At 40.9% G+C, this 25,245-nt stretch overlaps 1 protein-coding gene across 1 annotated transcript in view; it reads left to right on the forward strand.

The window, feature by feature from the left end:
* The window catches only part of ppig (peptidylprolyl isomerase G (cyclophilin G)), a 38,465-nt gene extending 24,513 nt beyond the window's left edge, over positions 1 to 13,952 (forward strand). The window contains exons 12-13 of the mRNA XM_061234219.1: positions 5,148 to 5,290; positions 8,726 to 13,952. Coding sequence (XP_061090203.1) covers positions 5,148 to 5,290; positions 8,726 to 9,776 — 1,194 coding nt within the window. The 3' untranslated portion in view covers positions 9,777 to 13,952. The remainder of the gene's footprint in view (positions 1 to 5,147; positions 5,291 to 8,725) is intronic.
* Positions 13,953 to 25,245: the final 11,293 nt, after the last annotated feature.

Raw genomic sequence — 25,245 nt, forward strand, 5'->3', positions numbered from 1 at the left:
AAAATAAAGATATTATAGGCACAATCCAATTAAGTGTTTTTATTAACAATGTCATTACAAGAATAATTAGCAAGAAAATAGTTCCCTGCTGCTCCCGATAGTACCAGGCCATTGCAATGCACCAATACTAAACTCTAACGTTGTTCTGTCAAACTCGGGACCTAGTTAGCTTGCAGGATACCGTATATCAATTCTTCAGTTAAGAGGAAAGGGTGAGATGCTGTTCGCAGGATAGCAAAGGTAAAATGCAATTTGCAGGATAACATGCACATAACCTATATAAGAGGTTCCCAAACCCCTGGAGTATCCCTATATATGCTGGTCTGGTTTTTGTTCCAACCCCAATTGCCATTGAATAATTTCAACAAGCTAATTGGGTGCTTTTCATCTGAAAAGTGGATTATTTGCCTTAAACCTCATTATGCCAGAAATAGCTTTATATGGCATGAATAATTAATATTGCACCATCTTGCAAACGATTACATAAGATGCGGTAACAAATAAAAGGCTGAGGTTAACTAATAGGCTCATAATTAGGTAGTTGAGCATGCGTTTAATTTAATTTGTTTTTCCTGAAATGTATCAGCACAATGCAGGTTTGATCTTCAAAAATTTACCACTATGCATTGTTTGCAATAAGGCATAATAAGCACAATATGAACATGGGAATTGTATTCTTTGGTATGCATAGCTATCTATCAAAATGGGATTTAAGAGGGTAAGTAATCATTCTAAACATGAAAAGCCTAATTAAGTAAAATTCTTGTTAAAGTTCTTGGATTGTAATAGAGGTCCGCCTTGCAAAGCCAACCCTTCAGACACGGTATTGCACTTGGTTTCTTCACACATTTATATATAGCATATGCTGTTAGTGATGCTGAAAATCACAAATCATAATTTGTGCCGATATCGTTTTTGATATCATTTGCATTATATTTTTTTGAGCTGTGATGTCATTTTCCACCCCAAGTAACTCTAAATCGATCCAAAGTAGTCTTGGTCCTTTGTCCTATGTTTGTACTTATTTGTGCCCTTGAAAGAAACAAATGTGCTATTTCTGTTCTTTAGATTAAACATTACTTTTTTCATCAGTAACGTCATTTCCCACCCCATCATTGTTTAAATTTCTCTAAAGTAGTATTGTTTGTTTGTGTTGTATTTGTTTAGTTAACTGCCGTTATGTTTATTTAGATATTAAGTGTTATGTTATTTGCGATGACATCAGCTTCCTCAGCAATATGCTCCGAATCCGCACAAAGCTGAATTGGACATTCGTTTGTGAAATAATCATCCAGCTTCGCAGCTAGGTTGCTAACTAGGTCATCCATCTCCAAGTCTGCATCGTTCTTTGCTGCGTAGCTATTCTCATCACTGGCAGCTTTCATGCAAGCCAGTTCTACGCTGATTCTGCGCAATTTAGCTAATCATTGGTTTCCTTTTTTTCCTATAACAAACCTTTCCAAATGTTCTGAAGATCAGCTTGCTTGCACACAATCTGCGCATATCTGGTTTACATATCTGATGCATATCCTTCTTCTCAACTACCTTCATTTTATGAATTGTTACAACGTCTTGTAAGCTTTGATTTAAAAAGGTTCTTCTTAATTCATTTTTTTTTTTGAGCTGCTATATGATGCACTTTACTCTTTGTCTGTTAACCTGCAAATCAAATGGTTAACAAAGACAGCTTTTTAAGTATGAACAAAGGAAAAGTTTGTATGCGATTATTATGTTGCAGGATATTGATGATTAGATACCAACATATTTTAGAGGTAGAATCGAATATCAAATCAAATGGCAAATTCACACAATGTCTTTACAATCCTCCCCCCCACACGCACACACATATAAAACTACATTTTTTTTGACAATCAACAAATTATTATACTCTTCCTTTATACAGATCAAAATATACAGCCGACAAATGCTGCAAACAACAAGACAATGGCTATGTTCTGAAGATCTTACAGCTTTTGTTATTTCTTGCTGGAGACGTACAACTGAATCCTGGTCCTTCAGTGGAACAGCACAATAACATCATTCTGCTGTGGATTTTACCTTGTACCTGGCCTGGTGGGGAGCTGCCTGGTGGTGGTGCATGGGAGAGTGTGGTGCTGGACTCATCAGGTGGCAAACAACATTTTGGCTCTCTTGCAATGCAGACTGAGCCGGCGCGACATGTTACGTGCACAAACAATGGGCAGCAGGTACTCCAGGTGGATGTCCCTTCAAAGAATTGAGTGTCATCGGCATAAGAATCGTAAGAAAAGCTATGGGAAGAGATAACAGAACCAAGAGACATGGTGTATAGAGAGAAGAGGAGAGGACCAAACTGAGCCCTGTGGGACTCCAGTTTGTAGGGGGTGAGGGGCAGGGGACTGACTCTGGCCCTCTTAAGGGAAGAGGGCATAGTGCCGGAAGAAAGGGAGGTGTTGATTAGAGAGGAGAGAAAAGGGAGAATTTCATTAGAAATGGGTTGTACAAGGGGAGAAGGGATGAGGTCAAGAGGACAGGTGGTTGGAGAGACTCCACTCTCCACTCTCCCCAGCAACACATTCCAGCTCCTCCTGTGGGATCCCGAGGCGTTCCCAGGCCAGGCGAGATATATAATCTCTCCAGCGGGTTCTGGGTCTACCTCGGGGTCTCTGCCCAGTTGGACGAGCCCGGAAAACCTCCAAAGGGAGGCACCCGGGAGGCATCCTGATCAGATGCCCAAACCACCTCAATTGGCTCCTTTCGAAGCGAAGGGGCAGCGGCTCTACTCTGAGCTCCCTCCGGATGTCTGAGCTCCTCACCCTATCTCTAAGGCTGAGCACGGCCACCCTATGGAGGAAGCTCATTTTGGCCGCTTGTATACGCGATCTCGTTATAAACCACATTCCTCAGGTGTATTGTTCAGGACACTGAGTCTGCGTTTACTCGCAGTAATTCTTAAATTGTTGGGGACATAAGGACGCAACAGTTTCACCCTTTTCCTGCCTCCTGCAAACTTCCACTTGTGCAGAAGTAGCTATGACCCTGAGAATGTCCCTAACTTGATCTACAGTACGCTTTTGTAGACTCCCGTCACATTTGAGTGCCCTTTTTTCAGTTTGTAAATTAGGTAATGTTAGAGACTGACACGTTATCCTTATCGTTAGCAGTGCCCTGCGGGACTACTAAACCCACGACAGGGAAAAGAAAAGCTTAGTTTGGTCCACAGAGTTTATTCTTGCCCTGTATAGTACAGGGAGCTGATGTTGTTGTTACTTTGCCAGCAATAAATAGGGCTTAGCTAGCAATGATAAATTATTGGAAATATTGGTTATCTAACAGTTAACAAATATTTGTTATGAACCTAGCTAGCTATATGTTACTGATCAAGAATAAGTATTAGCTATTCATTCATTCACTTTGGCGACTAGCTAGCTACTCACACACTGCTTGTGGGACGTTGGTGGGCAAATTTTCCAATTTTGGCACAAGCGCACACCCACAAAACTGATGCACCCAGCTCCACACCTGACATTAGCAACAGCCTGCTATTTACAGTCACTGAATGAGGTAGGACCTTGTGCATTACCAATCATAAATCATTGAAGTGCATAATGCATAAAAAATTGTGTTTGCGGTTTTGTATGTTTGTATTACTAAAACGTACTATATTGGGGATTAATATATTCGAGAATGCAGTTTATATGCAAATTGCCAGGGTGGGCCAAGCTTGTAATTGTTTGGGTCACCTTTTTACGTCTCCACGACGTTGAGAACCGGATTCATTTTAGGGATGTTACAAATCATCAGTTTTTGTAAACTTTAAGGTATTGCATATACAGTCAGGTCCATAAATATTGGGACATCAACACAATTATCATCTTTTTGGCTCTATACACCACCACAATGGATTTGAAATGAAACAAACAAGATGTGCTTTAACTGCTGATGTTCAGCTTTAATTTGAGGGTATTTACATCCAAATCAGGTGAACGGTGTAGGAATTACAACAGTTTGTATATGTGCCTCCCACTTTTTAAGGGACCAAAAGTAATGGGACAAACTAACAATCATAAATCAAACTTTCACTTTTTAATACTTGGTTGCAAATCCTTTGCTGTCAATTACAGCCTGAAGTCTGGAACGCATAGACATCACCAGATGCTGGGTTTCATCCCTGGTGATGCTCTGCCAGGCCTCTACTGCAACTGTCTTCAGTTCCTGCTTGTTCTTGGGGCATTTTCCCTTCAGTTTTGTCTTCAGCAAGTGAAACGCATGTTCAATCAGATTCAGATCAGGTGATTGACTTGGCCATTGCATAACATTCCACTTCTTTGCCTTAAAAAACTCTTTGGTTGCTTTCGCAGTATGCTTCGTCTTCTCTTGATTGTTGACTTTGACACACATACACCTACCTCCTGGAGAGTGTTCTTGATCTGGCCAACTGTTGTGAAGGGGTTTTTCTTCACCAGGGAAAGAATTCTTCTGTCATCCACCACAGTTGTTTTCCGTGGTCTTCCGGGTCTTTTGGTTTTGCTGAGCTCACCGGTACGTTCTTTCTTTTTAAGAATGTTCCAAACAGTTGATTTGGCCACACCTAATGTTTTTGCTATCTCTCTGATGGGTTTGTTTAGATTTTTCAGCCTAATGATGGCTTGCTTCACTGATAGTGACAGCTCTTTGGATCTCATATTGAGAGTTGACAGCAACAGATTCCAAATGCAAATAGCACACTTGAAATGAACTCTAGACCTTTTATTTGCACCTTGTAAATGAGATAATGAGGGAATAACACACACCTGGCCATGGAACAGCTGAGCAGCCAATTGTCCCATTACTTTTGGTCCCTTAAAAAGTGGGAGGCACATATACAAACTGTTGTAATTCCTACACCTGATTTGGACCTCAAATTAAAGCTGAAAGTCTGCAGTTAAAGCACATCTTGTTCGTTTCATTTCAAATCCATTGTGGTGGTGTATAGAGCCAAAAAGAGGAGAATTGTGTCTGTCCCAATATTTATGGACCTGACTGTAACTGTGCTTGATTGGTAAAGTGAAGTTGGCTACTTGTGTCATTACTTTAGAGCAGCCACTCTAAATGCCAGAACCCCTCACTTAAAGGGATGGTTTATAGCTGAAACCAGAAAGTCATGAGTGTGGGTGTGCTCTTCACAGCGCTACAGGACTCCATCACGCTCCAGGTCCAGGTCAAGGGACCGTTTCTGGCGCAGTGAGACTCCTCCACACTGGCGCCAAGAGATGCAGAGGGCTCAGAAGACGAGAGCCCCATGTGGAGAGCGCTGGATCAAAGGAGACCAGTAAGTGAGCCCTGAAAGATCCATTAACCTGCTGGGAAATGTGCATAACCATGTCATTACAGGGTTATGCCTTTACTGAAGGATTAAGACATTGCAGCCCAAGTGGAATAGTGAATTGTAATGCGTCTTGAAATTCATTTCATTTCTCAACTTTGGGTACAATATTAACCTTTTTGATTAATTAATCCCTACAAATGCTACTTTAATGCATCTTGTAGCCTACCTAGTAACAACATGAGTGGTTTTTCTGAATTGTATTTCTTGCTTCAATTTCATATGTTATGGAAGGTTTTCAGTCACTTAATTAAAAGCAATCGCTTCAGCTTTTACGAAATGATGTGCATTTATCACAAAATGATAATGCAATGCACACTTGCCTTTTGCTCTGTGGCTACTCTGTTCCACACAGAACGTGACCAAATTAAAAACACCAGAGTAGCCTGTGTTTGCATTTCAGTAAACATCAGTGTGCCGCTCTCATGCCACTTGTAAAATTAAATTCACGGCACTGCATTTTGTTCCCTGGTTTTTTCCGGCTGGCTGGCTTTCAGCTGTCTGGCGTCTCCGTTTTCTGCTCTCCTGCAATTTCCCGTTCTCAGCCTCCTTCTGTGGAAAGAAGCAGACCTTATAATCTTCTGGACTGATTTGTAACATTGCTTGTAATCCGTAGTGCTCGGATTGCCCTGCTCCCTTCCTGCAAACTCTGCCACCATTCATACCAGTTTTGTAACTGGTAGCCTACACTCTAGCCTTGGGGTCTTCAACCTTTTTCAGCCCAAGCACCCCTTGGCTGAGAGAGACACTGAGCACGGACCCCCACCCCTGCCCCACCCCATATTTAGTATTGATAGGCCTATTCATCTTATATTTGGACTGTCAGTCACGAGCGCCTGCGCCCGTGAGCACACACACACACACACACACACACACACACACACACACACACTCCACATGTAGAAACAGGATTATACATTTCTGTAACAGGGGTGCTTTATGCAACTCGTTTCAATTTATTCTGTTTATTATTGACATTTTTTTCTATAGGCCTACCTAACGGTTGCAACAATTCGCCCTTACTTTATCCAGAGAGAAATGCCACAACGATTAATTAAGGTTAAGGGTGGATCTATTCAGCGATGTTGAAAAGTGACAGTTAAATTCAGGCAAAGGCCTCAGCTCAAACTTAAACAGGCAGAAGGCCTGGTCTTCCTCTTGTCAGTGTAAAGATAACTTATACTTATGTCTTATAGAAGGAAACACAAACATATGAGATTAGTTCACGTTTTATTGTGATGGAATGAATGAATGAAATCGCGGAGGACACGGCGCGCAAGACGCAAATACCCGACTCTAATAAAACAACGCAAAACTTCACAATGAACAAACAAATACCCCCCAAAGTTCAGTGCCCATCAGTCCCAACATTTAGCAACTGAATCAAACAGTCCAAACGTAAATTAAATCTCAAACTGATCTCCCGGAATCGAAAAGAAGGGTTTGGCTTACGGTCAGATGCCGCTAAAAACGAAGCGCAATTTCGACATTTAACGCACGTTAGGAAAAAGGATCCTTTACTCGCCGTAATCCAGTAACTCTAAAAAATAAAAAATAATCCACAGCGATCGGTAGATACACAAAAAGGGTCACATTTTCATTATGGAGGGACAAAGAATTAAGCTAATTGAGTATGGATGGAATATCTCACTTTTTAAGCCAACCATAGCTCTTGCACCGTCTGTGCACATCGCGACACATTTTGGCCAGGGTATATCATGTTCGCGGAAAAAATCATCGATCGCTTTGAAAATCTCAGAACTTGTTGGCAGCTGCCAACTGCTTACAAAAAAGAAATTCCTCCTGCATCTCATTTTGGTCGACAAACCATTTCACCAATCCAGTGGGCGATGGTTGTGTCTGACAATGGGATGCTTTTCAGTTTTTTAATGTACTCATCATTCCAAACATTGTTTTGCACATATCACTAGCTGCAGGCAATATTAAACTTTCCGCTATTGTGTAGGGTTTTTTTTGTCTGAGCGACACATAATGCAACTTGATAAGATGCTTTTAAAGCTAACTCGCCAACTTTAGCTGATTGTCTCATCAAGGTCTGTTGCCCGTAAAAGCTTTTAAACGGTACTGGAAATATTCAATGGTTTTTTCCTTCCAATGAGCATGAGGTGTCTAAGTGTCGTTGCAGCTTTGATGGCTTCATACTTTCGTTTGATACCACGGCAGAGCAAACAACAAACATTGGTAATTCAACACCATCGGTCTCCTTGCAGGTGAAACCAAACTGTAGATAATTTTCTGAATATTTTGACAGGCAGTGATCAAGCACATTACAGTTTTAATTAATACAGGTAAACCATTGAATATCTCTGCACATTTCCACCTTGGAAATAAAGGAACTGCTTCTTAACCCCTTCAGCATTACCCCTTTTCTTGACACAAGCTTAAGAATGACATGAAGGTGTGGTGTCTTCCACCCTTGTGGTTTTTTCCCCCAAGAGGCAGAATTACTCCATGTATTACTAAAACGGCATTACAGAAGCTCAAACTGAACGTTTGAAATCTTTTCTCACCAAAAATATTTTTTGTTTTTGTTATTCTGTTATTGTCGCTGTGGCTGGTACGCTTAGAATCGCAATGGAACCAAGTCGCAACATTGGAGAAATCCCCTTTCAAATTTGAGCACAATATCACTAAATGAGCATTCTGCCCTGTGTTTTTCTAATCTTTGTCTAGGCAGTCTACTGCATTTTTCTTACTAAAATTCTTTTATCCTGAAAAAGTATTTGCACGTTTTTTGCTCATAAAACGGGGATGGGCGATGGATCCAGTCGGCAACGCATCATAGGCAAACCGCTAATCGCTATTTTCATATTTGAATAAATAATGACAGCAAGTGGATTTAAATGTTATAGGCTAACGCTGTTAGCTGTTGTTAACCATGCACTTGTTGACAATTAAATAAAAATTCAAATCCATGTTTTAAACCTGTTTTCTGTGCGGTAAGCCACAGCAGGTTTCTGGTATTTTGAAAATCTCAGATTTTAATACATTTTGTGCTCATTTAAAGACTTGTAACTGACCGCTTCATTCCTTTCCTATGTCACACTCTAGCAAGCTTGCTCACCATGAGTAAATGAAAACCGAAATCACTCCTTGGTCCTTTTTATAAATATTTCATGCCACACAGGCTAATAGTCTTATCTTATTTCATCCCGCTGTTTGTCTGCTTCTGTTAGATAAACGCATCACAATATAAATCTGAACGTCAAAAAACGTGTAAAAACATGTTCGTTTAAAGTTTGAGGACATAAATTCCCATCATAGTGATGTAAGAAGTGAATTTTGCCTTTAAAAATTATTGGTTTGGTGCTGGAAATTGTTGCCTGAGGAATTACATTTCATTGCTCATTGTATTTGCAGGAGTGATTTAAAGGAGACAAAGAATGAAATGGCCAAGTCCTCAAGAGGAAGAGAGTGGAAGGCCTCTGAGAGGAAATGGGAAGTCTCAGATGGCCCTCGTCTAAGCCAGGACAAAGAAAAAAGGAGCCACCTCCACCGGTCCAAGAGCAAAGAGAGGGATGACCAGAAGGCTGACAAGGACAACAAACATGACAAATACAAAGCCAAGAAAAAGGACAAATCCCGCAGCCGCAGCAGGAGCAAAGGAAAGGGTTACAAGTCACGCAGCAGAGAGAAGGATCAGAAGTATAGCAAGGCTGAGGAAAAAACTGATGTCTCGAAGAGCAAGTATCGAAACCTCGGGAAAGAGACCTCTGAACTGGGGACAAAGGTCAGGGAGACGAGCATAGAAAGGACCAAGACCACAGAGTCTGAGGGAAAGGAGAAGGAAAGGAAGGGCAGAAATGGGGAACAGTCAAGGGACAAGTCCAGGAGTATGGAGAGGGGGTCCAAAAAGGTCCAACAGAAGTGGTCCAGCAGCAGAAGCAGGGAGAGGGGCAGGCAGAGCTTATCCCGGGATAGAGACCGAGAGCGGGAGCAGGGCCTTCGTCACTGGGACAGGGAAAACCGGAAGAGAGGGAGGTCCAAGAGCCAGAATAGGAAAAGTCCACCCAAGGGCAAGAGTAGAGATGCCAGGAAAGGCAGGAGATCCAGAAGCATGAGTGGTAGTGATCGAGACGACAAGCAAAATAAGGACAGCTCCTCTCGCATGAAGAGGAGCCGAGCTGATAAGGAGGAGACCTGCGGAAGGAAGATGTCCAAGAGCTGCAGTAGCAGCAGGAGCCACAGCTCTGAGAGTGGTGCAGAGCACAGGGGCAGGAATAAGGGCAGTCAAAGTGCCAGCCCCAGTTTGAGGAAAACAGACAGTAGCAGAGATGGGGAACACTCTCAAAAGGTCAAGGAGAAGAGGTTGTCTGCCTGTCAGGAGAAGAGTCAAAAGTCAAAGAGCCAGGAAAGAGAGAGAATTCAGAGCAAGGAAAAGAATGTTGACTCAAGCCCAAGTACAGATTAGATGGTTTAATGGTTTGAATGTTGCTTAACGTCTCTTGACCCATGGTATGACCTGCAACCTCTGGACTTTGCAGTAGAATTTTCTCAGGCGGCCAAGTTTGAAACCTCTTTTTAAGAAGTGTCATCAGTCAAAAATAATTGGCAGCCATATTTATACAACTGAAATTTTATTCAAACTTTAGAATGATGGTTTTCGGCACCTTGTATGACCCTTAGGATTGATGTACCTTTTTTTCTTTTCTTTTTATTTTTCTTTTTATTGCTCTAGCTTAAATATGAGTTTTAGAAATGTATAGCTCCTTAAGGTAAGCTTCTGAAATTCTGACTCATGCATTTCCTTGTTGTGGTGATCATTGTCTGACCTGAAATGCAACACCTTTTTCTCCCGTCATTTTAAGCATAATAACAGTTGGCGTGGATCTGCTTTTTTCTTTGATCATACCTGATGCAGTCCAAACTTCAGAGGCCATGTGTAATGCTGCCGGGAAAAAGGCATCACCACTGATAGCGATTTAGTTTGATAAGATGACCAGTCAGCAGCAAGGTCTTACAGACAGGAACACATCACATGATCACGTGTGCTGCACGACCTTGCTGCTGATTTGGCAGTCTTATCAATACCCGATAGATGCCAGTGGTGATGTTTTTTTTTTTGTTTTTTTTCCAGAAGCATTTCATGTGTCCTCTGAAGTATAATTAAAGAAAAACAAAAAGATAAACCACTTGGTGGCAGTGATCTTTATTACACTCAAGAAACTTATTGAGCAGATGATTCAAAATATTTAAATGTTCATTTCATTGAATGAGAGTTTTTGATTTAAAGGTTTAAAGCTGCACAATTGTGATATTTGTGACTCAGATTTCAAAGCTTGAAGCAACATCAGCCTTACATTTAATGCTATATACTCGGCACAGTCCACTGGTTGCCAGTTGGCATACTTATGTGGCAAGTTGGATGGAAGCGAGAATTGTATTGTTCTGGAACTAGTTTTAGTTCACATGTAAGGTATGAACAGAAAGAAGTATTCTTTTGATTCAGATTTTTTCCTGAAGTTCTTGGATTTGAACTGCAATGATTTCTTTTTATTTGTTTATGGGCAAGAAAATATAATTGTAAGGACGGATATGTGTAGGTTAGAAATTTTATTGTCCTTTTGTTTACATTCATTTTGCAACGGAGTTTAAAAGAGCATGCCAAATTTGGACCACTTTTCCCTTGTGGAATTCCTATGTCGGCAAAAGAGAATCACATTCAGGAAAATCCATCTTTGGAATTTGGTGTGCTGTGGACCATTTAATTAGGAAAATTATACATATGTATAAATGTTCAGTGACTGAAATTTAAAATCTGTTTCACAAACTGGATAAGTACAGACATGGTAAAGAGGTTTGCACCAGGTGTCGGTGCCAGACTGGGAGGTTTGAGTATCTCAGAAGCTGCTGATCTCCTTAGATTTTTCCAAACAACAGTCTCTAGTATGATGTCAACAGTGTTAAAAGTAACTCAAAGGAAAATATATTTTTTTAATTTCTTTTTTGTTTTAATTATTATAATTCTTTTTTTAATTCTTCAACTTTTCAGGTGTTGACTTCAGTATGTGTGGTTGTTTAAGTTAGTTAACAGTTAGCTAAGCTGGGGGTAGTAACTATTCATCTATGCATATGTTTGCTTGCACCTATTGGGATTGAACAGGTGTTGCTAACACTCGCTAGCTAATAGCTTGCAAGCTAATTTACAACCAACAAGTCCACTACCTATAACATTTGTAAGCTGCCCTCAGAAACATTGTCCATTGTACTGGAATGGCTACACAGAGGGCTTACTCGCTATCCAGCCTAGTACCTTACTAGGCTAGCTATGTACAAGGTGGATATTTACTGCTTTGCTGGCGAACAAATGCATACATACCTACGCATTAGACAAATGGTCAACTATCAAAGTAGTCAACCACAATATTAAAGTCATTTACTGTTACTATGATGTTTAATACATACAGTTGGCAATGCGTCATAGGTAGGTAGGCAGAGCCTTGCGAGGGGAAAATCAAGTGTTGTGTCTGCCATTGTTCTGAATAGGGTCCCAACTTAGATCCTTGCTATTTTAGTTTATCAACAAATAAAAATGTCAGCAAATTGCATTTCATTGTTATATTTGAAAACAAGCTGATGTATTTTGCCAAAATGTGGGACTTGAGTGCTGGCCTAATGTGGCTACAGAGTGGGCAAATTATTTAACTATTAATAATAGTTTAAATTATAAAATTAGATAACTCAGTCACCTGATAAATCACTACCGGACATCCATCTGTTCCTGGTCGCCCAAGGAACCATGGCACCTGTCCTAGCCATGAAAAGCCGCACAGCAACTTTCTAGCATTTAAAAATTTATTTTCTTTTAATGTCCAGATTTCGTTCCAGATTCCTAATTTAAAGACTACTACTGGCCGCTTGATGGTTCCTATAGAAACTACACCACAGGCAGGTGCTGGCCAATGTCACACGAGCATGGACTGCATAGACACGCCTTTTCTAATCCCACCCCCACAGTGTCAGCGTCAAATGGCATTCAAAAGAAAACTAATAATGCTAACAAAATTGAAGAATAATTTACAATACGTAGTTTCGAACTTTAAACGGTCAAGACAGGAATTGCTGTAACAAACACCATCAAACACTGCTTATCCCTCCCCCTTCTCTGTGAACGTGCGGACGTTGGCCGTTGGCTGTGACAATTGGAACCAATTTTCAGCTAATGGAGTTTGTACCAAAACAAATCATAGCAGTACAATAATTCAGAGTGTTGGTCCGTCAACTGCATATATTGAAACCAGAATTTACAGACTAGACACAAGCAGAGGGCCTTTTTCAATGATGGGAAGAGATTTACAACGGTCTTGTAACAATGTTTTAACACATCTTTCCTATTGTACCTTTAAGGTTTTTTGTTTTTATTATACTTTTTTGAGTTATACTTTTGATACCATTTTCACTTAATTATCTAGAGTTTACAGAGAACGGTGCTGCTGTAGCCCAACCTCTTCCAGGTTTGGCATGTTGTGTGTTCAGAGATGCTCTTCTGCGTACCACTGTTGTGGCTATTTGCATTCCTGTTGGCTTTGACCAGTCTAGCCCTTCTCTGACCCCTCTCATTAACAAGGTGTTTTTGCCCGCAGAACTGCTTCTCACTGGATGTTCTGTTTTGCACCGTTCCCTGCAAACCCTAGAGACTTTTGCATGAATCCCAGGAGATCAGCAGTCTCTGAGATGCTCTAACTAACCTGACACCAACAATAATTCCAGTCAATTTAGTTACTTCCACATGACGGCTGATTAAATATGTGTCTTAACAAGCTGGTGTACAGGTCTACATCATAAAGTGCTCGCTCACTGAGTGTTTAAACACAGTGCAGTCAGTAAGAATTTGGGTAGTGATACAATTTCTGTTCTTTTGACCCTGTACTCCAGCACATTGGATTTGAAATGAAACGAATATGATGTCATTGTCACCTTTAATTTGAGGGTATTTATAGCCATATCGGGTGATCCGTGTAGGAATTTACGTCATTTTTTATGCATAATTAAAATAATTCCAAGTATTTTAATTGACAGTAGGCTTCTCAGCAGTTTCTGATTAGTGAAGTGTATTCAAACGCTTCCATAGTGGAGGTATAAGAGATTTCAGTACGTTGGCTTTTGATTGTATTTGGAGTGTTACTAGCATTTGTCAACAGAAGGACAGTGACAATGATAGACATGGAAGCGATTATGAGGCTGAGAAATGATTAAACAATCTGAGACATAGGCCAAACACTATGCTTACCAAAATTTCTTATTTCTCTGCCTCATGATGGCTTCCTTGACGTTCATTGGCACAACAAACTGCAATAACAGACTCCAAAGGCAATCAAAAGCCTTTGATGTAAATACTATCAAAAAAAAAAAAAGAAAAAGGTGACAACCTGCACGTTAACCACATATTCATAGTTTCATTTCTAATCCATTGATCTTTCGTACAGAAACAAAATAAATGCAATATATACAGTGCTTGAATAGGAATTGTTTGAAAAAGAATTATAAAGTTCATGTAAATATGCAGTCCTAGCTTTATTTAGAAAGATTATCAAACTATACTCCAGTTGTGTGAGCTGTTATTAAATAAATATCTAAATGCACCTCATGAATGTGTTTTGAATGCAATTCCTGTGCACTGAATGTTTTTGTTTATCCTTTCACAATTTTTGGAGAAATGCCTTTCACTTTTGGAGAAATGCCTTGGCTCAGTAGCACTGTGTGTAAAGCCAATACAGATCTAGTTCTTTTCCCCCCCCATACATCCAACAGATCAGATTTAATTATTCAGTGTAAACACCAGATAAATACAGAATATCCAGTTTTGAGAGATCAGATGCCGGCTTCCTTTGTATGTGGTGCCACAACTTTTCACTGCACCTGACGAAATGGAACATTGGATTGCCACAGCCCAGCACATTACAACCCCTGGCAAAAAATATGGAATCAGCGCACAAAAGACGATGTTCATCCAGCTTTTTTACTTAATAGCAAATAAAGCACAGACCTGACACAAAACAATTTTTGTTTAACAGCTGAACATTCTGGCTTGGTGAAACCAAATTATGAAAAAATCACAATTATGACGGCCTGAATTCTTTGAGGCATGGCCTGCACTAATGAAAAACAATATTCTCCAAGCTGGTTCCACCTTTCTCGAATAGTGGTTGACCAATCAGCTTTGCAGGATGGAGCCTTGTCATGGACCATAACTTCCTCATCTCCAAACCTATTTTCTATTGATGGAATGAGAAGTGTCCAAAATTTCAATGTACACCTGTGTATTGACTGTTGAGGTAATGATTGCCATCTCCTCTGGTCCTTTACCTGACATGCAACCCCATATCATAAATGTCTACAGAAATTTGCTTGTTTTCTTCAGGAAGTTATCTTTGTATGTTTCATTGGAACGGCACCAGACAAAAGTTCCAGCATCATCGCCTTGGCCAATGCAGATTCGTGATTCATCACTGAATATCAATTTCATCCAATAATCCACGATCCATAATTTCTTATCTTAGCCCACTGCAGCCTTGTTTTCTTCTGTTAGTGCTGGTTTTCGTTTGGCTTTTCTGTATGTAAATCCCATTTCATTCAGCCATTTTCTTACAGTTCTGTCACAAACATTGACTCCTGTTTCCGCCCATTTGTTTTGTTGTGCATTTTATATTTTTTAAGGCATATTGCTTTCAGTTTTCTATCCTGACACTTTCATGTCTTCCGTGGTCTACCTGTAGGTTTTCCTTTTGTAACCTTCCCATTTTGTTTATACTTGCACCACATTTTTGAAATAGCTGACTGGGAACAACCAACATATTTTGCCACACTCAGTGTTGGATTTCCTTCTTGAAGGAGTTTCATAATTCTTTCCATTGTTTCAATTGACAGCTCTCTTCTTGGAGCCATGTTTCCCTTCAATTAGCCAAGTCCAACAGCTCGTGAAGGTCAGCAAACACTCCCTTTTAACTGCAGACTAATTTGCATATTCAGACTTATGCTAGTATTTGTTTTAGAATTACAAATTACAAAGTGATTCCATAATTTTTTTCTCTACTTCATCTGGAAAAAAGTATGTCATTAATTAAAATATCTAAAATCTAATTTATCTGTTTCAGGAAGCCAGAATGTTCAGTTGTGAAACAAAATTTGTTTTGTGTCAGATCTCTGATTTATGCATTTGCTGTGAAGTAAAAAAGCTGGATGAACATCCTCGAGGTGTGCCGATTCCATTTTTGCCAGGGGTTACACACAGTACTCTCCAGACCCAAATATGGATGTGGCTGATCGTAAGTTAATAACAGGTTGGCAAGTTGATAGGCTACTTATTTATTTTGACTGACTATGCTGTGAACTAAACTGAGGCTCATACCAGCCTGTTCGGTTTGCTTTTTGTAAACTTTGCCTTCTGCTTTCAGTGTCACCACTGACTGAATGCTCTTGTGGCCCCAGCCAGAGATGAGCCAGTATCTTGCTGCTGGGATGTACCTGTATATGTAATTGTTATCTTTTACCAAGTTTTACAATTGTCACCTATATTGTCCTGCCGCATGGTTTACATCATAGTTTACCTGGTTTACCATGTTTTTAGTTGGAATAGACGTGGTCTGAATACACCTGTAAAGGGACCTTGCCCTCATCTATACCCATGTCCTTGGATGTAAGCTGGTTACAAAACAAACATTTGAAGGTTTTAACTGTGTTGTGTCTCTAATCAAAATAAACGAGTATTGATCCTAGCTGAAATGTTGGGTGTGGTGATGTAGGCTGATCTCTGTTAAGTGTCCTATACCAATCAGCCACAACATTAAAACCACCTGCCTAATATTGTGTAGGTCCCCCTCGTGCCGCCAAAACATCTGACCTGTCGAGGCATGGGCTCCACAAGACCTGAAGTCCTGTAAGTTGCCAGGTGATGGGGCCTCCATAGATTGGACTTGTTTATCCAGCACATCCCACAGATGCTTGATCCGATTGAGATCTGGGGAGTTTGGTGGCCGAGTCAACTCTGTCATGTTCCTCAAACCATTCCTGAACAATTGTTGCAATGCTCTGTGTGTCTTTATTATAGCCAGCATGAACTTTTTCAGCAAATTGTGCAACCGTAGCTCTTCTGTGGAATCGGAACTAATGGGCTTGCTTTCGCTCCCCACATGCATCACTGAGCCTGGGGCGCCCATGTCCCTGTCGCAGGTTCTCCGGTTGTCCTTCCTTGAACCGCTTTTGGTAGGTACTAACCACTGCATACCCGGAACACCCCACAAGACCTGCCGTTTTGGAGATGTTCTGACCCGCTTGTCTAGCCATCACAATTTGGCCTTTGTCACTCAGATCCTTACGTTTGCCCATCAACTTCAACAGCTGACCGTTCAATTGCTGCCTAATATATGGTACCATTGTAACAAGATTATCGATGTTACTAACGTCACCAGTCAGTGGTTTTAATGTTGTGGGTAATGGGTTTACAACAAATGGTAAATGGTTGGCATTTATATAGCACCTTTATCCAAAGCGCTGTACAATTGATGCTTCTCATTCACCCATTCATACACACAACAGCGATTGGCTGCCATGCACGGCACCAACCAGCTTGTCAGGAGCATTTTGGGGTTTGGTGTCTTGTTCAGGGACACTTCGACACACCCAAGGCAGAATTGAACTGGCAACCCTCCGACTGCCAGATGACTGCTCTTACCACCTAAGCGGAATTCCCTAATTACTTTTTCATTTAATGCTGTTCATGATCTACAACTGGACAGATTTAATCCTGATCCAACACAAGATTGAAATTCATACAATAACAGTCAAAAGTTTGGACACACCTTGCCCTTTTCTGGCTTTTTTGATTAATGTTTTATTTCCACTGTTTGTAATCAAGCATTTCATAAGTGCAGATTCTCGTATTTTATTAAACCATATTTTTATACATTTTGGTTGCACCCTGTAGTAATTACTGCACATTTTATACATAGCCCCCCATTTCAACATTTGAGACAAATTAACAATGTCAAATAAAATAGTCATGTTTTGTATTTGGTTGCATATCCATTGCATATCCTGTGGATCACTCCATCCTCCTGTCTGCCCTGTCAGCAACGGGCATCTGTGGCACAGCCCTGGACTGGATTGAGTCCTACCTCTCTGGTCGCTCCTTCCAGGTTGCCTGGGCTGGTTCGGTATCGACACCTCGGCCCCTCGCCACAGGAGTTCCCCAGGGCTCAGTCCTTGGCCCGCTTCTTTTTTCTCTTTACACTCGCTCCCTTGGCCCTGTGATCACTGCACATGGGCTATCCTACCACTGCTACGCGGACGATACCCAACTCTTCGTCTCGTTCCCGCCGTCTGATACGCAGGTTTCAGCCCGTATCTCTGCTTGCCTGAGGGACATCCAGAGCTGGATGGACAACCACCATCTAAACCTCAACCCAGGTAAAACTGAAATGATATTCATCCCTGCTAATACCTCTCCCCATCTGGATCTCTCCATTTCCCTCGGGGATACCACACTCACGCCGTCACCCAGTGCAAGGAACCTCGGCGTGGTGATGGACAGCAGACTGTCCCTTTCCGAGAACATTGCGGCGGTGACCCGGTCTTGCAGGTTCTTCCTATACAACATACGGAGAATCCGCCCCTTTCTCACCCCCTACTCGACCCAGCTCCTGCTCCAAGCGATGGTTCTGTCCCGCCTGGACTACTGCAATTCCCTCTTGGCTGGCCTCCCAGCGTCCGCCATCAGACCCCTCCAACTCATCCAGAATGCAGCAGCTCGTCTGGTCTTCAACCTTCCCAAATACTCACACGTCACCCCCCTGCTTACTTCCCTCCACTGGCTGCCTGTCATGGCTCGCATCAAATTCAAAACATTGGTGCTAGCCTTCCAAGCAGTTAAAGGGTCTTCCCCAGCTTATCTGCAAAAAATCATCAGACCCTACACCCCTGCCAGACCTCTTCGCTCAGCCTCCACAGGCTGCTTGGCACCTCCCCCTCTCAGAACCTCCACCTCACGCTCACGACTACTGTCTGTTCTGGCTCCACGGTGGTGGAACGAACTCCCCGTTGAGGTCAGAACTATAGAATCTCTCCCCACCTTCAAGCGCAAGCTGAAGACACACCTCTTCAAGCAGCACCTCTCCCCATCCCTCCCTACCTCCCTGTGAACCTTAATTGTGGTCTCTGTGACTTGCTTTGTGTATCGGTATTTTTAGTTGGCTAGGTAAGCAGTGTTTGGATAGTTAACTTTGGTCACTTTTGCTCTGTTTGGTTGTTTGTTCAAAAAAAATAAATAAAAATAAAATAAAATAATAATATATGGCCCTTGTCCTTATCTTTGTTGTACAGGTAGCAGTTGAAATTGTACTTCCCTCTAGGGTCTTTCAGCGAACTTATCCCTGGTTATGGGTATGCACTTTGTTGTATGTCGCTCTGGATAAGAGCGTCTGCCAAATGCCAATAATGTAATGTAATGTAAATACCATGACTTCCTGATGTCTGTGTCCGGATATCTTGTTCTCAGGTTGTCCTACAAGCGATACTATAACTCATTTTGCATTTGAATGGATCTCTATGGGAATTGGGGGTGGGACTAGATTTGGCTGTAAATTATGCTGATACAGTGTAGAACACATTTGTTGGCTAAATCACGTTTAAGTCATCAAGGGTCCAATGTATCAAACCAGCCTCAAACAACCGTGCTGCTATTAGATATACAGTAGATACTTCAAGGATTGTTTCTCCTGAATAATTCTTCCATTGAGTTCAACAGGAAAATTAGTCAGGAGAAATGTCCTTTGTTGTATCTACGGCATATCTGGCAGCAGCAGGATGGTTTGAGGCTCATCTGATACCTTGGACTCTTGATGACACAAAGCCATTTAGCCAACAAATGTGTTCCATACTGTTTTGGTGTAATTTACAGCTGAATCTAGTCCCACCCCCCACTTCCCATAGAGATCCATTCAAATGCAAATAAATTTTTGTGTCACTTGTACGACAACCATAACATGATATCCAGATTCTGGTGATGTTGATAGGTTCAGACTTCAAGAAGTCATGGCATGCAAACAATATGCAACCCAATACAAAACATGACTTTTATTTGACATTATGTTAATTTGTCTCAAACATTGGAATGTGGGGCTATGTATTAAAAAGTGCTGTAGATACTACGTGGTGAAACCAATATGTACAAAAATACCCTTTAATCAAATCTGAAAACCTGCACTTTCACCACATATGAATTGTTTGATTACAAACAGAGGAAATAAAACATTAATAGGAAACGGCAGTTAAGAGGCAAGTCATGTCCAAACATTTGACTGGTTTTCCAAATAATTTTATAGAAATATAATTTTTAACCCAACTCCTAATACTACACTAGTTCCAATAAAAAAAAAAGACATGAGCTTGAGACAAACATTGATGAAATTGAAGAGTTAAAACTACACTTCTCTGAAGAAAAAGGTCATGACCACTTAAATCTGAAGCGTTGATGAAATCCAAAGTAGAATTTGTGATTTGTCGCACAAAAGTATGATATTGGTATGAAAGCAAAAGGTCTGCTTGCCTTGAAACCGGAAACTATTTCACTAATGGCAGTGAGCAAAGTGTGCGGGCTGGCAGAGAGAAAGCCTTCCGAAGCCACGAAAAGGTTATAGCAAGAGCGTTATAGTAATAAACCATTTGAACTGAGAAGTGAAACTGAAAGCACTCCTAGGCTGCAAAAAATGCCGACTGAGAACATGATGCTGTAGACGGTGTCTCAAATAATTGTAGTTATTGAGTAATGTAGAACCCGCACAGCTAGACCAATGAGGGAATAGCTGGAGGTGAAGGGACGACAAATTTTTCCCTGGCTGTTTTGAAGTGAATGAGAAATTTTAATTATCATCCTCCGCACACGGACAAAGCACAATTATGTTTAGGAATATACTGGGTCCGTTGCCACAGGTCGGATTGACCTGCCCCATATCCCGCTTACAGCTGGCCTGAAACAGATCAGTAAAATTCCTCATATTCTCTGTCCGTAAACGGGGCCGTATTGTAAGCTTAGTGGTTACTATCGTTCCACTCGTTTATCTGACTCCATTTAAGATATATAATTTAGAAATTTGGGTTTTAAATTTACGCGAACCTCGGGAGTGATTACACTCGACTCGTGCCTGCGCCACTATTACTCAATATATGTTCTCGCGATTAACATTATTGCTGAAATCTCAGTTCAGTGTAGAACTCAGAGGCTGAGGGTCCAGTCAACACAATACATGCAAAACTGCCATGATAGTTGCGAGCCCAGGTCGGCGTAGCATTAACTGGACTCCTTAGAGCTAATTTGACAGGAACCAGCGCCGTAACGCCCAGGGGTTCCCTTCGCGTCAAATCACAGGAGCCGTGCCTAACCGACCCTTTAAGTTGGCAGAAACTTGCTGGCCTCACAGCTTAGAACTATCACACCTGTACCAAACTGCCGATAGGTCAGTCTTTGGTCCCGATTTTCCCCCTCAATATTCAGTTGTAATTTAGGCTGAAAAGGTACAAGATGAAATATAGCTGCAAGCAGCAATGAAGGGGCCAAGCACCATGGGCGCAACCGCCTTGGTGGCATAGTTGTGCCAATGACATGTATAGTGTGCACAGGAATTCCCCTTTGATCAATGAAGATGTTGCTGCTGCTATTGGAATGCATCAATGATATAAGCCTCACGTCCTATTGCCAGATGGTGGCGCTATAATATTGAGCCGTGTATGGTTTATGGATTTGATTACACTCCAATAATTAACATATTTGTACATTTTCAGCCAAATTGGAAGATGTCGAGTAAAATTAAAGCCACTTCCTGTTTCCAGATGGTGGCGCTATAACATTGAGCCATTTTTGGTATATGGATTTAATTACACTCCAATAATAAAAATATTTCTACATTTTCAGCCACATCGGAAGATGTCGAGTGAAATTAAGGCCACTTCCTGTTGCCAGATGGTGGCGCTATGCCATTGAGCCTTTATTGGTATATGGATGAGATTACACTCCAAAAATGAACATGTGTGAAGTTTCAGCCACATCAGACAATGTAGAATGAAACAAAAATTACTTCTTGCTTGCACATTGTGATAACATGCTCCAGTCCTGTATGGAGAGCAGAGATGAATTCATTTCCATAGATTTTACAGCGGGAGGCACAATTTATGCTTGAGAAGTCATTTGGTTATAAATATGCACTCAAAATAAAACCATTGGCTTCAAGAAACTATTCAACTTTATTGTGCTTTATTGTGTTTAATCCACTGCCTGAACCATTAAACTATACTGCCCTCTTATACACGTACGCCATCTATTGGCCAAAAGTTGTACGTTTCCTTTTATCTTGGTTAAATAATTTCTCTATGAAGTGTCTGATAATATTGCATTAAACGTCTCGTTAGCCAGCATCATTCTTTTCCATTTCACCGGTAATTATGCTGCCTGAAACGCATTTGTTCAGCCAAATCTAAAGGAGATGCCAAGTCTCTGCCCTCAATCCGGTATTTTCATATTAAGTCAAAAATTCCTCGCGAAATTGTATGTTCTCTTAATTTGTGTTTAATGACAAGCAAAATAAACTAACATAGCTGGCGATTTAACTGAAAGTTTTCTATTCTTGTAAACCAACGTAGCTGACCTGTTTTTTGACTCACACAGACAGTGGCTGCTGTTAGCCCATGCCTGTCATCTCGCAAGGACCTGCATGCGATACCTTTGTTGAACATAACGGTCTCATGTTAACACAGAGTTCGACCAGAGCCACCTCAAACGCTCACGTTTCTTTTTGACTTCATGTCTTACTCTTTTAAATATATGATACTCTCCTGCCAGTTAAAGACAGTCATTAAATGTCTTTAATATTTATTTCAGATATTCAATTCATATAATGAAAATAGATGCAAAGAAACGTCGGGCTGGGTGTTGTCAATACATTTTGTCACGTAGGCTGCAGCTGTAAATCATACATCGTTATGCCTACTGCTGCTAGAAAAAAACAAAAACCTATCGTTGAAAAATCACTTGAAGGAAGAAAAAAATAAAAGTACCACTTTCTGCAAATAAATGGAATCCCCGTATCAGAAATGGGGGGAAGTTACAGCGACGCAGTTAGTCTGTGAGTAGAACAGATTGTGTAGACAACTTCACTGTTTCCACAAAGGAACCAAAAATGTGCTTTTTAACAGGACTTGGTCAGTGTAATGATATAAATGCTAGCATTCGATTATGGTCAACGGTACCGAAAATGCCTGTTGCACCAGCCATCATAACAAATGTCCCAATACAGGATCGATTTAAACCTCTATATATTTTTATTTCACGTTGACAGTGTAGGCTATTATGTGTATTCCGACGCGAATTACATTTAATTGGGTTACGGCATTCACTTCAATCGAATGAAGTCAAATAGAAACGGCTCGAATTCCTTAATAACGCTTCTTGGTTTTCAAGCCAACTTTCCGAACAGCTGTTTTGTATTGAGTCCTTAAAATGCTACAACACGGTTTTTTTTAAACCTAATAACATTGAACGTCATTGCAAGATATATACAATACCAACTTTTGCCAGTAGATGGCAGTCGCGTATTAGAAATGGGAGAGTCATTTGCGACTTGCGTTGAAGTTTTAAGACTGGATATAATGAGTCTCCAGCGAAAATAGTGAACTATTATTGCTTAATGGATGTGATGACACTCCAACAATGAACATATGTGAAAAGTTGTAGCCTCAAAATCAGGCAATGTAGAATTTAATACCTTTTTGAAATTATTTAATACATAATTGTATTAAAACATGAACTGTTTGGGCAGCATTACAAGTTAATTTTAAGGCTGACCATAGCCATACCATTCCAAGATATTAAAAATCAGTTCATAGTTGTGTGTCAGGGCTATAATATCATGCTGACCACATTTTGTGTGAATGTGATGAACCCCCTAGGAAGAGTATTTCAAAGTTTGGTACGTGAAAAAACACTTAAAAACACACAAAATCCAAAATAGCTCACTTCCTGTTGGGAAAAGTTAAGGGATGCAAATGAGAAATGTGTGTGTCTTGAGGAGACCCTTATGCCTACCAGACGTGGTGCATTTACGTGAAAGTATATGTCCACAATATTAGAAAAAAGCCATAGGGGGCGCTGTGTAGCCACGCCCAGATGAATGTGGATATGGATGTGATTGCACTCCAAAAGTGAATATATTTGTAAAATATCAGCCCGATCAGATCATGTTGAACGGAATTAAGCCCACTTCCTGTTTTTGGGCGTAACGTGTGTATTATACGTCTCGCCATTGCCAAACCGTTTGAGATATCAAAAATCCTTTCGTGATTTAGGGTCAGGACTATTCTAAGATCATGATGACTACATTTGGTGTGAATGTGATGAATACCCTAGCAGGAACGCATACAAACATGATAAAAACGTCACATCCGTTGCCAGATGGTGGCGCTATAACATTGATTTCTTCTTGGTATTTGGATGTGATTACACTCTAACAGTGAACATATTTGTAAAATATTAGCCAGATCAGACAATGTAGAGCATGAATTTATGGCTACTTCCTGTTGGCGCGGCGTGACATAAAAATTGTACGCCTCGCCATGACCATACCATTTGAGATATCAAAAATATCCTTTGGAATTAGTATCATGACTATCCTGAGACCGCTTTCACCACATTTTGTGTGAATGCAATGAACCCCCTAGGAGGAGTACTTAAAAGTGTAGTACGTGTAAAATGCACAAAATTCAAAATGGCTGACTTCCTGTTCACATATTTGATTCGATGCGAATGAGAAATGTGTTTGTCCAGAGGAGGCCCACATGCATACCAAATAAGGTGAAGGTAGCTGAAAGTGCCTGTCCACAATAGAAGACAAAGCATTAGGGGGCGCTGTGGAGTCCCTAGGCCATGCCCAGGTCTGAGCATCTGATACATCCTGACAGCCAACACTTCTCATGTGTGTGCAAAATTCCGTGAGTTTTCATCCATGGCAAGCACCTCAAAAATGCAAAATACATTGAAAAAAAAGAGAATAATAATTATAGGGGGCGCTGTCTAGCCACGCCCCGATTGATATGTATATATTTCATATTGTATTCCAACAGTGAACATATTTGTAAAATATCAGCCAGATCGGACGATATCGAAAAAAAAGTCATTTTTTTGCACGCAATATGTGTACTGTACGACTCGCCATTTCCATACCGTTTGAGATATCAAAAATCCCTTCACAGCTTATGGTCATGACTATCCTACGATCATGCTGACCACATTTCGTGTGAATGTGATGAATGCCCTAGCAGGAAGGCATACAAATATGATGAAGACCACACTTCCTGTTGCCAGATGGTGGCGCTATAACATTGACCCGTTCTTGGGATATGGATGTGATTATACTCCAACAATAAACGTATTTCTAAAATATCAGCCAGATCAGACGATAGAGACCATGAAATTACGGCCACTTCCTGTTGGCGTGGCGTGACATAAAAATTGTAATCCTCCCCGTGACTGTCCCGTTTGAGCTATAAAAAATATCCTGGCAATTTAGTATCATGACTATCCTGAGACCATTCTGACCACAGTTGGTGTAAATGCGATGAACCCCCTAGGAGGAGTACTTAAAAGTGTAGAACGTGTAAAACGCATAAAATCCAAAATGGCTGACTTCCTGTTTGCATATTTGATTAGATGCAAATTTGAAATGTGTTTGGCCTGAGGAGTGCTATATGCCTACTAAATATGGTGCAGGTAGCTCAAAGTGCCTGCCCACAATAGAAGACAATGCGATAGGGGGCGCTGTGGAGTCCCTCAGCGACGCCCAGGTCTGAGCATCTGACAGATCTTGACAGCCACCAATTCTGATGTGTGTGCAAAATTC

This window comes from Conger conger, chromosome 3, assembly GCF_963514075.1.
Source record: "Conger conger chromosome 3, fConCon1.1, whole genome shotgun sequence".
Classification (NCBI taxonomy): domain Eukaryota; kingdom Metazoa; phylum Chordata; class Actinopteri; order Anguilliformes; family Congridae; genus Conger; species Conger conger.